Source organism: Antechinus flavipes, chromosome 3, assembly GCF_016432865.1.
Source record: "Antechinus flavipes isolate AdamAnt ecotype Samford, QLD, Australia chromosome 3, AdamAnt_v2, whole genome shotgun sequence".
Classification (NCBI taxonomy): Eukaryota; Metazoa; Chordata; class Mammalia; order Dasyuromorphia; family Dasyuridae; genus Antechinus; species Antechinus flavipes.
Window position 1 is genome coordinate 556063905 of NC_067400.1, and position 15424 is coordinate 556079328.

Consider the following 15424-nt stretch of genomic DNA (forward strand, 5'->3'; position numbering starts at 1 on the left):
TATTACCAAATTATGATATGAGTGGGTAGAAAATCCATAGACATGATCTTCATTCTTCATAATATATAGATTTTGTCTTCATTCTATATAGATTTTACAGACAGATATTAAACTTGGCCTAGAATGAAGTATGAAGAAAGGGTGCTGTTTTGTCTTTCTGAAAACAATTTACTGTTTTTATTGATCTCAAACTTTTTTCTGAACTGAAAGTATATCTTTTTCACCTCATCAAATCAACAAACATTTATTAAATGCCAGATACCATGCAAAGTATTTATGATACAAAGAAAGGTAAAAACCAATCTATATCCTCTAGATTCTAATAATGTAATGAAAATAAGAATATACTGTGAAGACTGAGTTAGCACCCTAGATACTTTAAAATCAGCTGGACTCAGGATAAGCAAAAGCTCTTGTCTTTATTCTCTGCCAAAGTCAGAGGAATGGATATAGGAATCTCTACACCTCTCTTCTTGCTCTCTCAGCCAGGAATCACCTGGCTTGTCTTACTCCCCTCTCTAATCCTTCCTCCAAATCTCTCTATACACCAACAGATCAAGCCAGCACAGAGTAGTAGGGCGAGGCATTTTCCAAGCATATGCTAATAGAGTATTCTCCAATAAGTAATTAGCCTTAGGTGCTCCATTATCCAAGTGCATCTGCTCAGAGATTCAGCCCTTTAAAATGTACAAACAAGATACATACATTATATATATTTTTTTGTTCTTGCTGTTCAGTCATTTCTTTCATGTCCAACTCTTTGTGATCCCATTTGGGATTTTCTTGGCAAAAGTATTGAAATGGTTTTCCATTTCTTTCTCCATTTCCTTTTACAGATGGAGAAATAAAGGCAAACAGGGTTAAGTGAGCTAATATTTCTCTGAGAGTAGTTTTGAACTCAGAAAGATGGGTCTTCTCCCTGGCTTCTGGTATTTCCTCTGTGCTACAGAGCTGCCTCATGTACAGATAACTTGGAGATAATCTTTGGGGGAAGACACTAGGATTAAGGAACACTGAGAAAGGGTTTTTACAGAAGGATATTTTAGCTGATATTTTTAAATATCAATGCTAGTTTAATGATTTCATAATTCTAGGATTCAAAAAGATATCAAAGTATCTGATGATTTGGAGATAAAAGGACAATAAAGAGATAAGTGATGGGCTTGATTGGTTTTTAACAGGTACTCACCATGGAGATCCACAAAAGTAGATAAAGATTGTTTGGTGGAAGAGGCAATGATGAAGTAACCCAGACTATTTTTTCTGTAGACACCCAGGACATCTTCCTGTTTGAGAATGGACTCCTTCAACAACAGTGACTTCAGACCCTTGCTCCTGACTGGATTTCCAGGCCTAGAGGCTTCACACCCACAGATCTCTGTCCTCTTCTGTGCCCTCTATGTGATTGCCTTTGTAGGGAACAGTTTGATTTTGGTGGTAATCTGGCAAGAACAGTCACTCCATGAGCCCATGTACTTTTTCCTTTCCATGTTAGCTGCCAGTGATCTAGGCCTCTGTGCCACCACCCTGCCCACCCTGCTCAAGCTTTTCTGGCTTAATGCTCGCCAGATTCCTTTTGATTCCTGCCTGGTTCAGATGTTCTTCATCCATGTCTTCTCCCTCATGGAATCAGGCATCTTGTTGACTATGGCTTTTGATCGATATATAGCGATCTCCAGTCCGCTCCACTATACAACTATCTTGACCAATGCTACCATTGTCAAGATTGGCTTTGGCCTAATACTTCGAGCAACTGCAGTCATCCTCCCAGCACCATTCCTCATCAAACGACTAAAGTTCTGTAAGGAAAATGTCCTTTCTCACTCCTACTGCCTTCATCCGGACATTATCAAGCTCTCCTGCTCTGACCACCGTATTAATAGCATCTTGGGTCTTATTATCATCCTCATTACTTTTGGTCTAGATTCTGTGCTCATTCTTCTCTCTTACTTGAGAATTCTGATCACAGTGTTGGGCATTGCCTCCCATAAGGAGCAGCTCAAGGCCTTCAACACCTGTATCTCTCACATCTGTGCTGTTTTATTGGTTTATATTCCCATGCTAGGTGTATCCATCATCCACCGCTTTGGGAAACATGTCCCACCTGTGGTTCACATCATCATGGGCTATGTTTATTTGCTGGTCCCCCCTGTGCTCAACCCCATTGTATATTGTATTAAAACTAGTGAGATTCGTACTCACATCTTTAGACTCTGTCAGAAAAAATAAAAGAAAAAAAAAAAGGGAATATATACCCAAATCAAAGTAAGGAATGTCCAGAATAGCACAATATGTGTTTGAATCATTAAGTCATCCACAAGTAGAAAAGGGTGAGATGTAGAGAATAGTGATGACAGTATTATTTTAACAATAAAGCTAACAATTATAAAACCACACATTTTGATTTTCCTAGTTTATCTGATTTAATTCTGTGGCCAAGATTCATCTTAAGAAATGTAAAGTACCTATAGATGCTTTCATACCTAGGGAATTGCAATAAAAATTGCAATTGGTGATCAGGAAGACTAAACTGGACTCTTGGGTCAAATATCCCCCATTAATCTGCCCTACTCCTTTTATATTATTTATCACCAGGAATTAAACATTCCCTGTTTTTGTATTTGTAATGTATAGTTTTATAAATATCCTGAATCTTTTCTATTTGTTAATAATCAAACTTTTTAACAGCCTTGATTACTCACTTTCTTGCAGTCTAGACACTTCTTTTAGATACATCAGCATCATGCTGCCCTAGAAAAACAAGAATGGGCCCAGAAATATCTGAAGAAATAAGCCATATACTTCAGATTTACATAGATTACAACTATCAAAATCTTTGTCTTAAATTACTAATTTAATGTTTTTTTTAAATTATGATCTGAACAAGCATTAGCAAACATAAATGCTTCAGTAAACAAAGAAAAACAGTAAAGAATATAGCATGTGAGCAATTTATCATTTTTGTTCACTTGTTTCAATCATGTCTAAATCTTCATGACTCCATTTGGGATTTTCTTGAGAAAATTGCTGGAGTGATTTGCCATTTACTTTTTCAGTTCATTTCAAGATGAGGAAGATGAGACAAATAGGCTTAAGTAACTTGCCCAGGGACAGGCAGCTAGTAAGTGTCCAAGGTCAGATTTAAACTCAAAAGATGAGTCTTCCTGATTCCACACCCAGTCCTGCATTCATTTTGCCACCCAGCTGCCCAATAAATTTATATTTATTTTTTTTTTGATGTGTACATTTAATTGACTCATCAACAATAAAATCATAGTCAAATAATTTAACATTTCTGAATCTGATTTCTCATCAGTACATAGGAATATTTATATCTACAATGTCCATTTCATAACAAAGAAAATTATATGAATAAAGTATTTTTCAAATCGTAAAACACCATGTAAATGTCAACTAGTTTTATTATGCCAAATATTTTTTGAGGAAAGAGATATCTTAGACACTAAAAATATCAATGAGATATCTTGGTTCCCCTCCTCCCCCCACCTAATCACCCGTATTATGTACTTTTCTTTCCCTCCTCTCTGTTCCTCAGTCTTTTCTCTCCAACTAATTTTTTTTTTTGGATGTCATTAGCTCCATGGGCCTGTAATCATATGATCTATATGCTGAATGGCTATGGGGAATACATAGACAAGATATAAACTTCATGCATATTTTTCTATGAGTCTCTCATAGCACTCTGGAGCTAGGGTAATTAAGATAGGGTTTGCAGCATTCTCTTTAGTTTCAAAGGTAGTTCCAATTATCCCAAGAGATGGCGATTTCCCTTAAGACTTATTATCATTTTCTTGTTTGTATAAGTACTGGAAACTCTGTCCTTCCCTGCCAAAGAGACTGAGGAATAGGTTGGTCCCTTAGGATCCATTCATTAGAACATCAAGAAGCAACAATAACTGTTATATGGCTCATTCTAGTTGATTTCTTATGATTATTGAGAACTAATTGAAAAGCTCAAAATTATAGGGAGAAAAAATTAGACTAATTTAAAACAGGAGAGAAATAATTCCTCTACAAAGGTGATCAATCCAACCATCTGATTTGGACTAACAGGTATTTTTTTTTTTTTTTGCCTGGTTAATGGTCAACAGAACTTTGAACAAAGTGAATTGCCAATAGTCAGAGTGTTTCAAATCTAGTCGTATAACACATACTATTCCCAGAATTGACATAACATAATATTTCTACAAGAAAGCAGTGATTCTACAAGAAAGCACTGAAGTGATAGTGCTTAAGAAAACTAAGTAACTGTCCTTTTTTTCAAAGCCTTTTAAAGATGTTTATGTAAGTGAAGGTTCTTATTTCAACTAAAAAAATCACTTTTTTTTTTTTTTACTCATGTCAGTTCTGTCTGGTTACAATCTCAGTACCTCTACATTCCTCCTCACTGGTTTTCCAGGATTAGAACAATTTTATTCCTGGATTGCCATCCCTTTCTCCTCCATCTATGCTATCATCCTGCTGGGGAACTGTCTGATTCTCTATGTGATCCGGACTGAGCCAAGTCTACATGAGCCCATGTTTTACTTCCTAGCTATGCTGGCTTTCACTGACTTGTGCATGGGGCTCTCTACCATTCATACAGTATTGGGGATCTTGTGGAAGTTCAGCCATGAAATCAGCCTGGATGCCTGCATTGCTCAAACTTACTTCATTCATGGTCTGTCCTGTACAGAATCTGGAGTCCTTCTTGCCATGTCCTTTGATCGATTCATTGCAATCTCTAATCCTCTCAGATATACAACTATATTGACAAATACCAAAGTCGTACAAGTGGGGCTGATTATTTTGGTGAGGAGTGCTTTTTCAATTCTTCCTGTCATCATCCGCCTGAAGTTCTTCCATTATTGTCGCCACCACATTCTCTCCCATTCTTTCTGTCTTCATCAGGACCTGCTCCGGCTGGCTTGCTCTGACATTCGTTTCAATAGTTTTTATGCCCTGGCACTGGTGATCTGCACCTTGCTATTAGACTCCCTCCTCATCCTCTTCTCTTACATTCTCATCTTACATACAGTCTTAGCTATTGCATCTCAGGAAGAGAGACTCAAGTCCTTGCAGACTTGCATTTCCCATATTTGTGCTGTTCTGGTTTTTTACATTCCCATTATTGGTCTTACAATGGTGCATAGGTTTGGAAAACACCTTTCACCTCTCGTCCATGTCCTAATGGGAAACATATACATCCTTTTCCCACCTCTCATGAACCCCATCATCTATAGCATCAAGACCAGGCAGATTCGCATCAGGATCCAAAGAGTCTTCTTGAAAAGGGACTGAATATCTTTGGAACTCAAAAGAACTGATGTTTAGTATCCCAAGATTGGCCAGATAATGACTCTCTGACAGACTCAAATGATTTCAAAGTGAAAAGGTTTTTCTGTTACGTTTTGTTTTTATAAAAGATCAAACATTTTTGGGAAGAGTTAATTCTGGTGGGAATCAGGGAGCACTGTGTGATCCCTGAATTAGGAGGAGAAATCTTTTTTTCTTAATTTATATGCTATTTTTCATTATTTCATTGTCTTCCCTTTATTGCTTATTTGTTCTTTCTCATATGAATTGTTTTTCCTTTTTCAAAATTTCCACTAAGGAAATAACTAGATATCAGTCATTCTATGTGAAATGAATCACCATTTTCCCTTATCTAGAAATATTTTATTTTTCATAATGATTTCTGCATCCTCTGTTAAAGGTAAAAGATAGAAGAATATGGAAAAAGACAGAGACAGATCCACATATTCTTTAACATAGAAAGGCATCTTTAAAGTTTATCTTTATGGTCAGCTTTGTGGTCTCTTTACACTTGTATGGAATCTCTAGATTTCCCAATTATTGTTGCTGTTGTTGTTTTTACTTAACAAATGACCACAAATCATTTGCCATTTATAATGTTTCTCAAATGATTGTTTATAGCAATTTTTACTTCTAAAAGTTATATGCTCAGTCTTTGATATTCTCCCCATTGTTATTGATATGTCTCAAAATCTTGCCAAACAGAAACACATTTATATATAGAAGCACTTCTCTAGGACTTAAATAAGATCACACTGATTCTAAATTGCAGTGCTTTATATCTCATTGTTATATTAACTATGATTTCTCTGACTTCAATAATTAACACCACTAAAAATTTGAAAAATTGCCTTGATCTTTTCTGTCATTCTGAAAGAATGATTTTCAGAATTTGATCTTTAACCTTGGGAATTTATAATATGAGATCAGAATAGTCCAATGTAAACAGAAAAAAAAAAACAGACAGAAGAATAAGAGTGTTGCCAACATTTCAGGTGATAAAATTGATCAAAATCTGAATGTCAGTAATTGCCTTTTTCTTTAAGGTGAAATTTTAAGTTGTAAACAGAAATCTTGTGTTCCAAAATAGGAAAGTGCTACTTTTGTTCATTATGTCTTTATTATATAGATTTGGCATATTTGGTTTAATTCTAGAGTCATTTACTAATCACTGATGCTGCTTAGCAACCATTTAAAAGAGATACAGATATCCATTCTATATCTATATAAGGCAGCTATCTGTGAGAGAAGGAACACAGGATAATTCACAGTTAGTGTTGATGTAGAATATTGCATCTCTTTTTTAGGAAAGATTTTTAAAAGGATGGAGAAAATTGGCCACCCACAAAGAAATGGAGGGATGAAGGGAGAATTATAAAAAAAAAAAAAAAAAAAGGTTAAGAGGGGGAAGAACATGAGATAAAAGAACAGTTCCAAATCCAGTTCTTTTCCTTCAGAAAGTAACCTTTGAATGTAACTAAGAATGACATTGCATAAACTCTGATTTTAGAAAGAGAAAAACACAAACCTAACAAATCAAAACAACAAAAAATTTTACTTATTATTTTTACCCGTTATACATTTCTACCCTTTATAATGCTGGGAAGCTTTTCAATCACCCTAAATTCTAAATCTCAATTAGGGACAGTGGTAAATTAGTGTATGTATAGAAAAAGTGACAAAGCTGAGTCAGTAGGCTCAAAATAGTCTAACATGAGGATCAGTTGACTTGGAAGTGTCTAGTGAAGAAAATATTTACTATTTTCCTGATTTAGTTTGTAGGGTACACAGAAAAATGGAATATATTTGTTCTTTACAATCTTTCTCTTTCCCTTGCTCCAAATGACTGACCCTGAGTATTTGGAAAGAAGCCTATTTTCTTAGTTATTTAAAAAACATTGTCAAGTGCAATGTTTAAAAATGTATTATTGTTTTAGCCATAATTATTCTAATTTTAACTATTAACACTACTGACAAATTGAGAATAACAGTCTCTCCCAAATTATGTATTTGTCACTTAATGATGTTTTAAAAATATGAGCAGAGTCAGATTTTCTTAGCAGCCATGAGTATATTGGTAGCATAGAGAAGAAAAGCTTCATGGAACACAAATAAGGCTGCAAGTGTAGCATACAGGGAAAGGGCTACAGGTCAATTGAGAGACCACAGATATCATCTAATATAGGAGAAAAATAAAAAACAACAACACTGAAATTCAGTTCACATACAAAAGATAAAGGTCAAAACAAGCATAAAATTAGAAGGTAGACAGGCAAATAAGAGATAGGATTTAACAAATACTTGAGATAAGAGATAGCAAGTTATTGGGTAGAGTACAGAGAAGCAGAATCATGTCCCAACATAGGCAATGATAAAACAATGTTACATCAGGATTAATTAGATGAAATAAGGATGGGGAGGGAGGAAGGGATACATGGAAGATATTTAGATGTTTTCAAATTTCTGAAGTTCCGAGGTATAACAGAAAAAAGAATTTGATTTTTTTTTAACAATCCAGAAAGGAAATACTTAAGTCCTCATTTTTACAAGTCACATAGCAGTCATACAGATTTTGACTGCAGCCACTACCTACCTAATCACTTGATCTATCCTAAAATATAAGGGGTTATCCTGATAATCAGTGAATTCTTCATTACAGGAAGTCTTTGATCAGATATAAAAATATCCAAATATGAAGGTCTTTGTAGATGGGACTCCTCACTTCTCAGAAAACTCTTTCTAAAACATCATTTCCTTCATCAAGATCTCTGAATGATTCCTTGTTCCCCAGGGGACAAATCCAAATTTAAGGTTCTACATTATCAATCTAACTGATTTGAGATTATTCTCTACCATGTGTTTTATTTTATTTCATCAAAACCATAATCTTTGCCAAATCTTGCATTCTGAGGATTTCCCTGTTTCTGAAACTTAGAAGATATTTTCCTCTCTGATAGAATGCCTATGTTGTTCACTAGTAACTATAGAAATATTTTCTTGTAATTCCAGTTTTAACTCAAGTACTAATTCCTCCATTAAGATTTCCCTGATGTTTCTAGATGATTTGATTTTTTCTTCAAAGATCTTAAAATTTTACTCATATTTTTCTTGACATCTTTTAAAATGCATTACAATTATTTGTTTTAAAGTGTCTTAAACTCATCCCTTCTCAGACTATCACTTCCCTGAGTGCAGAGACAACTTAAAATTTATTTGTATCCCTAGAATCAGCTCAGTGATTTGTACCATCAGTACCTGATAAAAGTTGAATATAAACAGTTTTTATGAAACTCAAAAAATTTTAATCTGCATTAGCAAATTTTGCATATATTAACTCTAGACACACTGTGGGGGAACCATAGGTTTAGAGGTTTAAAAATTTTAACAAGCCTTTTACCAGATTTTTCCATAAGAAAATTTTTTAAAGATCTCAGGATCTTATGATTTTAGCAAATTGCATAAAAGAAATAACTTTTTGTCTCTGTCCCTCTCCCCCCCACCTCCTTCCTCCCGTCTGTCTTTCTTGTCTGTCTCATATTTTCACACCCTGTCTCTAGCTTTATTTCCCTTCCTTGCTCCTTAGTTTGCTCCCTTCCCTCCTTCTTTCCATACTTTCTTCTTTCCTTCTTTTTATTTCTTTCCCTAAACTTCCATGTAAAGATAACTTTCGCCTGAAAAAAATAATAGCACATAACATTTTAATTCAAATTGTAAAATTGAAGAATGCACCCTATTCTTTAGAGTAATTTTTGCTGGTTAAGTTGTATAAATTTTCCAGATCTTCATTTTGTTTGAAGAAATTTAGTTCCCCCTCTTTGTAGTGGCCAGAAACTGGAAACTGAGTGGATGCCCATCAATTGAAGAATGGCTGAGTAAATTGTGGTATATGAATGTTATGGAATATTATTGTTCTGTAAGAAATGATCAGCAGGATAATTTCAGAAAGGCCTGGAGAGACTTACATGAAGTGAAATGAGCAGGCCTGGAAGATCATTATATACTTCAACAACAATACTATAAGATGATCACTTCTCAGCAATGAGATGAACCAAATCAGTTCCAATAGAGCAGTAATGAACTGATCCAGCTACACACAGAGAAAGAACTCTGGGAGATGACTATGAACCACTACATAAAATTCCCAATTCTTCTATTTTTGTCCACCTGCATTTTTGATTTCCTTCACAGGCTAATTGTACACTATTTCAAAGTCTGATTCTTTTTGTACAGCAAATAACTGTTTAGACATGTTTACATATATTGTATTTAACTTATACTTTAACATATTTAACATGTATTGGTCAACCTGCCATCTGGGGGAAGGGATGGGGGAAAGGAGGGGAAAAGTTGGAACAAAAGATTTTGCAATTATCAATGCTGAAAAATTTCCCATGCATATATCTTATAAATAAAAAGCTATAATAAAAAAATAAAGAAATTTAGTTCCAATAAAATCCAGGCAGCCATTCACAAAAAAATGAGAAAAGGAGAAAGATGTACAAAGGATTATCCTGAAGTTGGAGTTGTATGATCCAAAGAGTTCATTGGTAAATGGAATAGAGGTTAAGGGTGACCTTTATCATTCCATCAAAATTGTTTTGTCTTTTTGAAATGCCTTGGTCTGCTAGTTGCCAAGTCTTATACCAAAAGCTTTGGCTAAATTCTACTATTAAAATGGTTCACATTTATGTCTTCCTTTAAGAAGTGCAAAACAAATTACACAGATTATTTCAGCAAACATTTGAGATATAATTTGAACTGTGGTCTTATTCAAAGTTTAATACTCTATTCACTAAGTCCACTGTCTCAAGAATCACTGCATGACGTAGTACATAAAACCCTGGTCTTTGAGCAAGGAAGACATGGATTGACTCCCACTAGCTGAATCCTATGAATGTTACTGTGTACATGTGGTTTGCTTTTCTTGGATTCATTTTTCTCATTTATAAAATTGTAATAAATAGGGCCTGACAAGAATTCTAATAAGGATGAAATTGGACAATATACTCAAAGGGCTTTGCAAACTTTAAGGTACTATAAAAGAAATCAGCTTTTTAATTCATTATTACAGAAGCAGAATTGAACAGTCAAGAACATGGCAGATTTGAAATTAGGGAGGCTTTCTAGTCCTGCCTGTGATAAAGAGGCTCACTGACCTTAGGTAAAGCACTCCACTTCTCAGGACTTTAGGCAAATCTCTAATATAACAAATTTTTAAAATGTGTCATCTTGCATTGGTAGAAAGAATTGTCACATCATGAAATTCCTTATAGAAATGAAATCAAAGTGACAGGAATAGAGACTGTTGTCATTATTTATAATGAAATCAAAGTGACAGGAATAGAGACTGTTGTCATTATTTATCTTTTCAATTGTAGCAGAGAGGAAATAATGGTGATCAGTTAATACTAATAGTAATAGGAGCAATAAGGATCAATAGAGGCAACTTGACATAATGTAGAAATTACTGGGCTTGGATTCAGAAAGCCCTTAATTCAAATCCTGTCTCAAATACTTATTCACTGTGGGATCCTGGACAGGTAAATTAATTTATACTTCCTTTAGATAATTCTCTAACATTTATCTATTAAATTGTCAAGTATTGTGACAATGTTTGTTATTCATAGTGAGAAAAACAGAGATTCTTCTGTTTATTGATTTGTTGATTTCCTCTCTCCACATACATATACATTAGATTGTAAGATCCTTAAAGGAAAAGTCTCTTGTCATTTTTTTTTTTAATTTCTACCCTCAGGAATCAGCTGACCACAAAGTTTGGTCTTGTTATAAGATTATCATTATTTATCATATGTTTATCCCCTATTCTCTATTTCTACTGCTACTAATACAAACCAAGATTTCCACTGACCTAGACAAAATATCCTAATTTCTTTCTGACTTCAGTTTCTCTCCTATGAAAGCCATTCCTTATTCCCACTTCCAGTCTAATCTTGTTTATTTTTTTTAACTGACAAGTTAATTTCTGCCCATAAATATTCAAACTATTGTTTTTGTCGATTAAAGTAATTCTAATCTCAATTTAACATCATTTAAGACAATCCACAATCTTGCACATAGTATCTTTTTAGCCATATTTCCATGTCATCTATTCTTTACCAATAATAATTCTTCTTCATAAAATCTTCAATAATCATTCTTCAAAATAACATATTCCCTCCCTTCCTCATCCTCTTGTCTGAGAGTTATCTATTTGGCTTTTTAAATCCTTAACATCCTTTAAAGTCTTTGCTCTGATAGTGGACTTACTTTTTTTTTTCATTAATAAGAGTAACTCAAATTCTTTTCCTCCATAAAATTCTTCTCTCATTTCCCCATTGGAATTAATGTTTCATATCAAATGTCACATAATGCTTTTTCTTGAAGTTTTCCAATTCAATAATAAGAAATCTTATTTTCTGCATATATTACTTATCCTTCTGCTAGAATTTAAACTTCATTCATCAATATAATTTGTATACCTAAACATCCGTGTCTCATTTAGCACTTAATTCCATACAGAGTAGGTAACTTAATAAATCTCTGTTGCCATTTATTCAATTGAATAATTATTCAATGTTGGAGGGTATGTGGGAAAACTGGGATACTGATACATTGTTGGTAGAACTGTGAATACATCCAGCCATTCTGGAGAGTGATTTGGAACTACTCTCAAAAAGTTATCAAACTGTGCATATCCTTTGATTCAGCAGTGTGACTACTGGGCTTATTTCCCAAGGAAATCTTAAAGAAGGGAAAGGGATCCATGTGTGCAAAAATATTAGTAGCAGCCCTCTTGGTAGTGGCTAGAAACTGGAAACTGAGTGGGTGCTCATCAATTGGAGAATGGTTGAGTAAATTGTGGTATATGAATGTTATGGAATATTATTGTTCTGTAAGAAATGACCAGCAGGATGATTTCAGAAAGGTCTGGAGAGACTTACATGAAGTGATGTTGAGTGAAAAATTCAGGACCAAGAGATCATTATATACTTCAACAACAATACTATATGATGATCAATTCTGATGGACATGGCTCTCTTCAACAATGAGATGAACCAAATCAGTTCCATTTGTTCAATAATCAATAGAACCAGTGACACCCAGCAAAAGAACTCTGGGAAGTGAGTGTGAACCACTACATAGCATTTTCAATCCCTCTGTTTTTATCTGCTTGCATTTTTTATTTCCTTCATAGGTTAATTGTACATTATTTCAAAGTCCAATTCTTCTTGTACAGCAAAATAATTGTATGGATATGTATACATATATTGTATTTAACATATACTTTAACATATTTAACAAGTACTGGTCTACCTGCCATCTGGGGGAGAGGGTGGGAGGAAGGAGGGGAAAAATTGGAACAAAAGGTTTTGCAGTTGTCAGTGCTGAAAAATTACCCATCTTATAAATAAAAAGCTATAAAAAAAAGAATAACTATTCGATAAATTGAATTAATTAATTAAAAATTTCCAAGGGAGCTCTCTGAGCATTCAAAATAAAACAGCTATCTGCTTAGACTCAAAGAATACTAATAAATGAACTTTAAAAATATTTCTGAAGAATATGAACTTCGGGGCAAAAAACTAAATTTCAGTAACAACAGGTATTTTGTTTTGTTTTGTTTTGTTTACTCTGATTATTGCTTTTGGAAGGAAAGGTATACAAAAGAAACTAAAAATGACAGGGGAAGTAAAAAGCTGTTTTAAGATCTAATGAGCAGACTTGGATTTGTAGGCCCTTGCTTGAAATGTAAAGATGATAGATTCCATACCAAAAGCTGGTAAAATTAGAAGTGTTAGAATGATAGTCAATAGTACTTACAATTTATAGGAAATAAAGAATATTGTGTATATAAAAACATACATACATATATGTTGTATATGTATTATATAACATAATACAGTTGTATTCCAAATTATCATAGAGAAAAGTTACCATCTTAGAAGAAAAATATTTGAAACATTCACAAGTTAAATGTGAGATAGAAACCAAAGTAAAACAGTAATGAAGCCTTTGGCCTCAAATAACTATAATTAAACCCCAAAGCATAGTTATTAAAGAAGAGGAGTTAATACAAAGAGGTAAATTTAGAGAATATTTATCTTAATATAATGATAATAATGAGAATGATGAAACAGTGTAGCAATGGAAAGATTAGCTTAATATTTTGAAGGCATGGATTACATTCCTACGTTCACTTATTGAAGCTTCCATATTAACTAAATAACTAAACTTTTCTAATATGTAAAATGAGGGCATCTGATTCAATTCAACAATTATTTATTGAGTGTTTCAATCATTACTCAAAATGCTAGTTGTAAGAGAAAGAAATACCAAAAACTCAAAAGAAAACAAATGCATTCTAGTCTGTTTTTCTAAGTGTTGATATAGCCTGTTCATAGATTAATAAATACAAGTAAAAGAAGGATATGTGGACCTGGGAGTGATGAAGTCCTGAATAATATCTTGGACAGAGAAAAACTAACAAATTGATCCCTGAGTCAAGTAAGGAGAAGTTACTAATAGAAATCAGGTTAGCTCCATGGTTCCACCCTTTGTGGAAGTCTTCCAGTCTGTGTCTTGGTCCCTTCTTTGCCTGATTGTCCTTTGAAATATTCACTCTAAGGATCCTGAGTCTTAAACCCTAAGGATGCTCATCTAAAAGCAATTTCCCTGGAAACTTTTTCACTTTGTTGTCCCTGTTATATCCTTGTGAAAGCCTATGGGGAATCCAGAATGCCTAGGGGAAAAAAGATATAAATCCATTTAATTTCAATAGTCACAATTTATATACTGGAGACAGAACCACAGTCTCTATCTTCTCTGGCAGCAATTCTCCTCAGTATTACGGGGGCCCAGGACAGGTAAAGTTTTTGACATTGGAACAAATCATTCCCACCCTGAGAGTATCCTAAATGAGTAAACTGGGGATGTAGAAGGGAGACTGGTCATCAGATCAGGAAAGGAGAGAGGAGAAGAAGTATCATTGTCATAAATATCATAGGGCTTTGAGACTATAATCCAAGAAGACATGAGTATACATGACTCCCTCTGCTCTCCTTGATTAATTTTCTTATAGTATTAGCAGTTTCTTTTGCCCTCAGCTGGGTCATTGATTTCTATGAAAAAGAAGATTATTTTTAATAGAATGTTTATTGGATATTGATTAATAAACAGAGATGGAGTAATTGAAGGAAGAAGGATGCTAGGCTCAAGACTCGTTCCTTAAAGGTGGTCAATTTTTTTAAAAAATTACTTTTCAAGTTTCCTAGTTATATCTCTCTGTTACATAGTCACTGAGGGGAAGGATTATTAACTTTTATATAGAACCATAAGAACAAAATAGCAACAATCACAATAGATGAGGAAAATAGATACCAACTTGAAACAAGAGAATAAAATAACTATACCTAAAAGAAGGGTTTTGATTAGGCTTTTATAATTGATTACCAGAAAAAAGGCATGTACATAAAAGCAAGTATAACTATTGGGCATAATACTTAATTAAATAGTAATTGCAGTAACTCATATTTTGAAAGGACTTTAAAGCTTACAAAGCCTTTTTTGCACAAAAATTCCTATAACAAAATAAGAGTAAATATCTTTATACCCATTTTACTGATAGGAAAACTGATCCTGGGGGAAAAATACTTTACCCACGTCCATTAAGTTATTTACTATTGGAGTGGAGATAAAGACTTAGTGCTCTGGACTTGAAGACTTAGTGCTTCTGCATCACTCATAAAGTACAATTCATTCCCAGGAAAAAGCAATAAGAAAATTTGTTTAGTTACGCCATCAATAATTTATTTAGTACTTCAAGACTCAATAATGCAGTTGAACCATTTTAGAGTCTTTTAATATAGTGTAAAAATGAAAAAAAATCAGCAAAACTAAGAAACACATTGAAAAATGCTTATATTATATGGAGTGTTCCATATCCTTAGTCCCCCTCCTCTACAAATTAGTTGATGAGTTGGCTTCTCACATTTCTTATTTGGTGTCATGGCTTGGTTAAATTTTACAGTTGCCCTCCATTTCATCATGTATAAAGAAAACCTCTCTACTGTGATTATGAGAGAAGAAAATGAATGAGGTAGACCAGTGG

The 15424-nt window shown here is 33.9% G+C and overlaps 2 protein-coding genes across 2 annotated transcripts; both read left to right on the forward strand.

The window, feature by feature from the left end:
* Positions 1–1296: 1296 nt before the first annotated feature.
* On the forward strand, positions 1297–2229 carry LOC127557457 (olfactory receptor 51L1-like). The gene has a single exon (XM_051990771.1). The coding sequence runs from the start codon at positions 1297–1299 to the stop codon at positions 2227–2229; it is 933 nt and encodes a 310-aa protein (XP_051846731.1).
* A 2130-nt stretch (positions 2230–4359) lies between these two features.
* On the forward strand, positions 4360–5301 carry LOC127557458 (olfactory receptor 51V1-like). The gene has a single exon (XM_051990772.1). It carries the CDS (start codon positions 4360–4362, stop codon positions 5299–5301), a length of 942 nt encoding a protein of 313 aa, XP_051846732.1.
* Positions 5302–15424: the final 10123 nt, after the last annotated feature.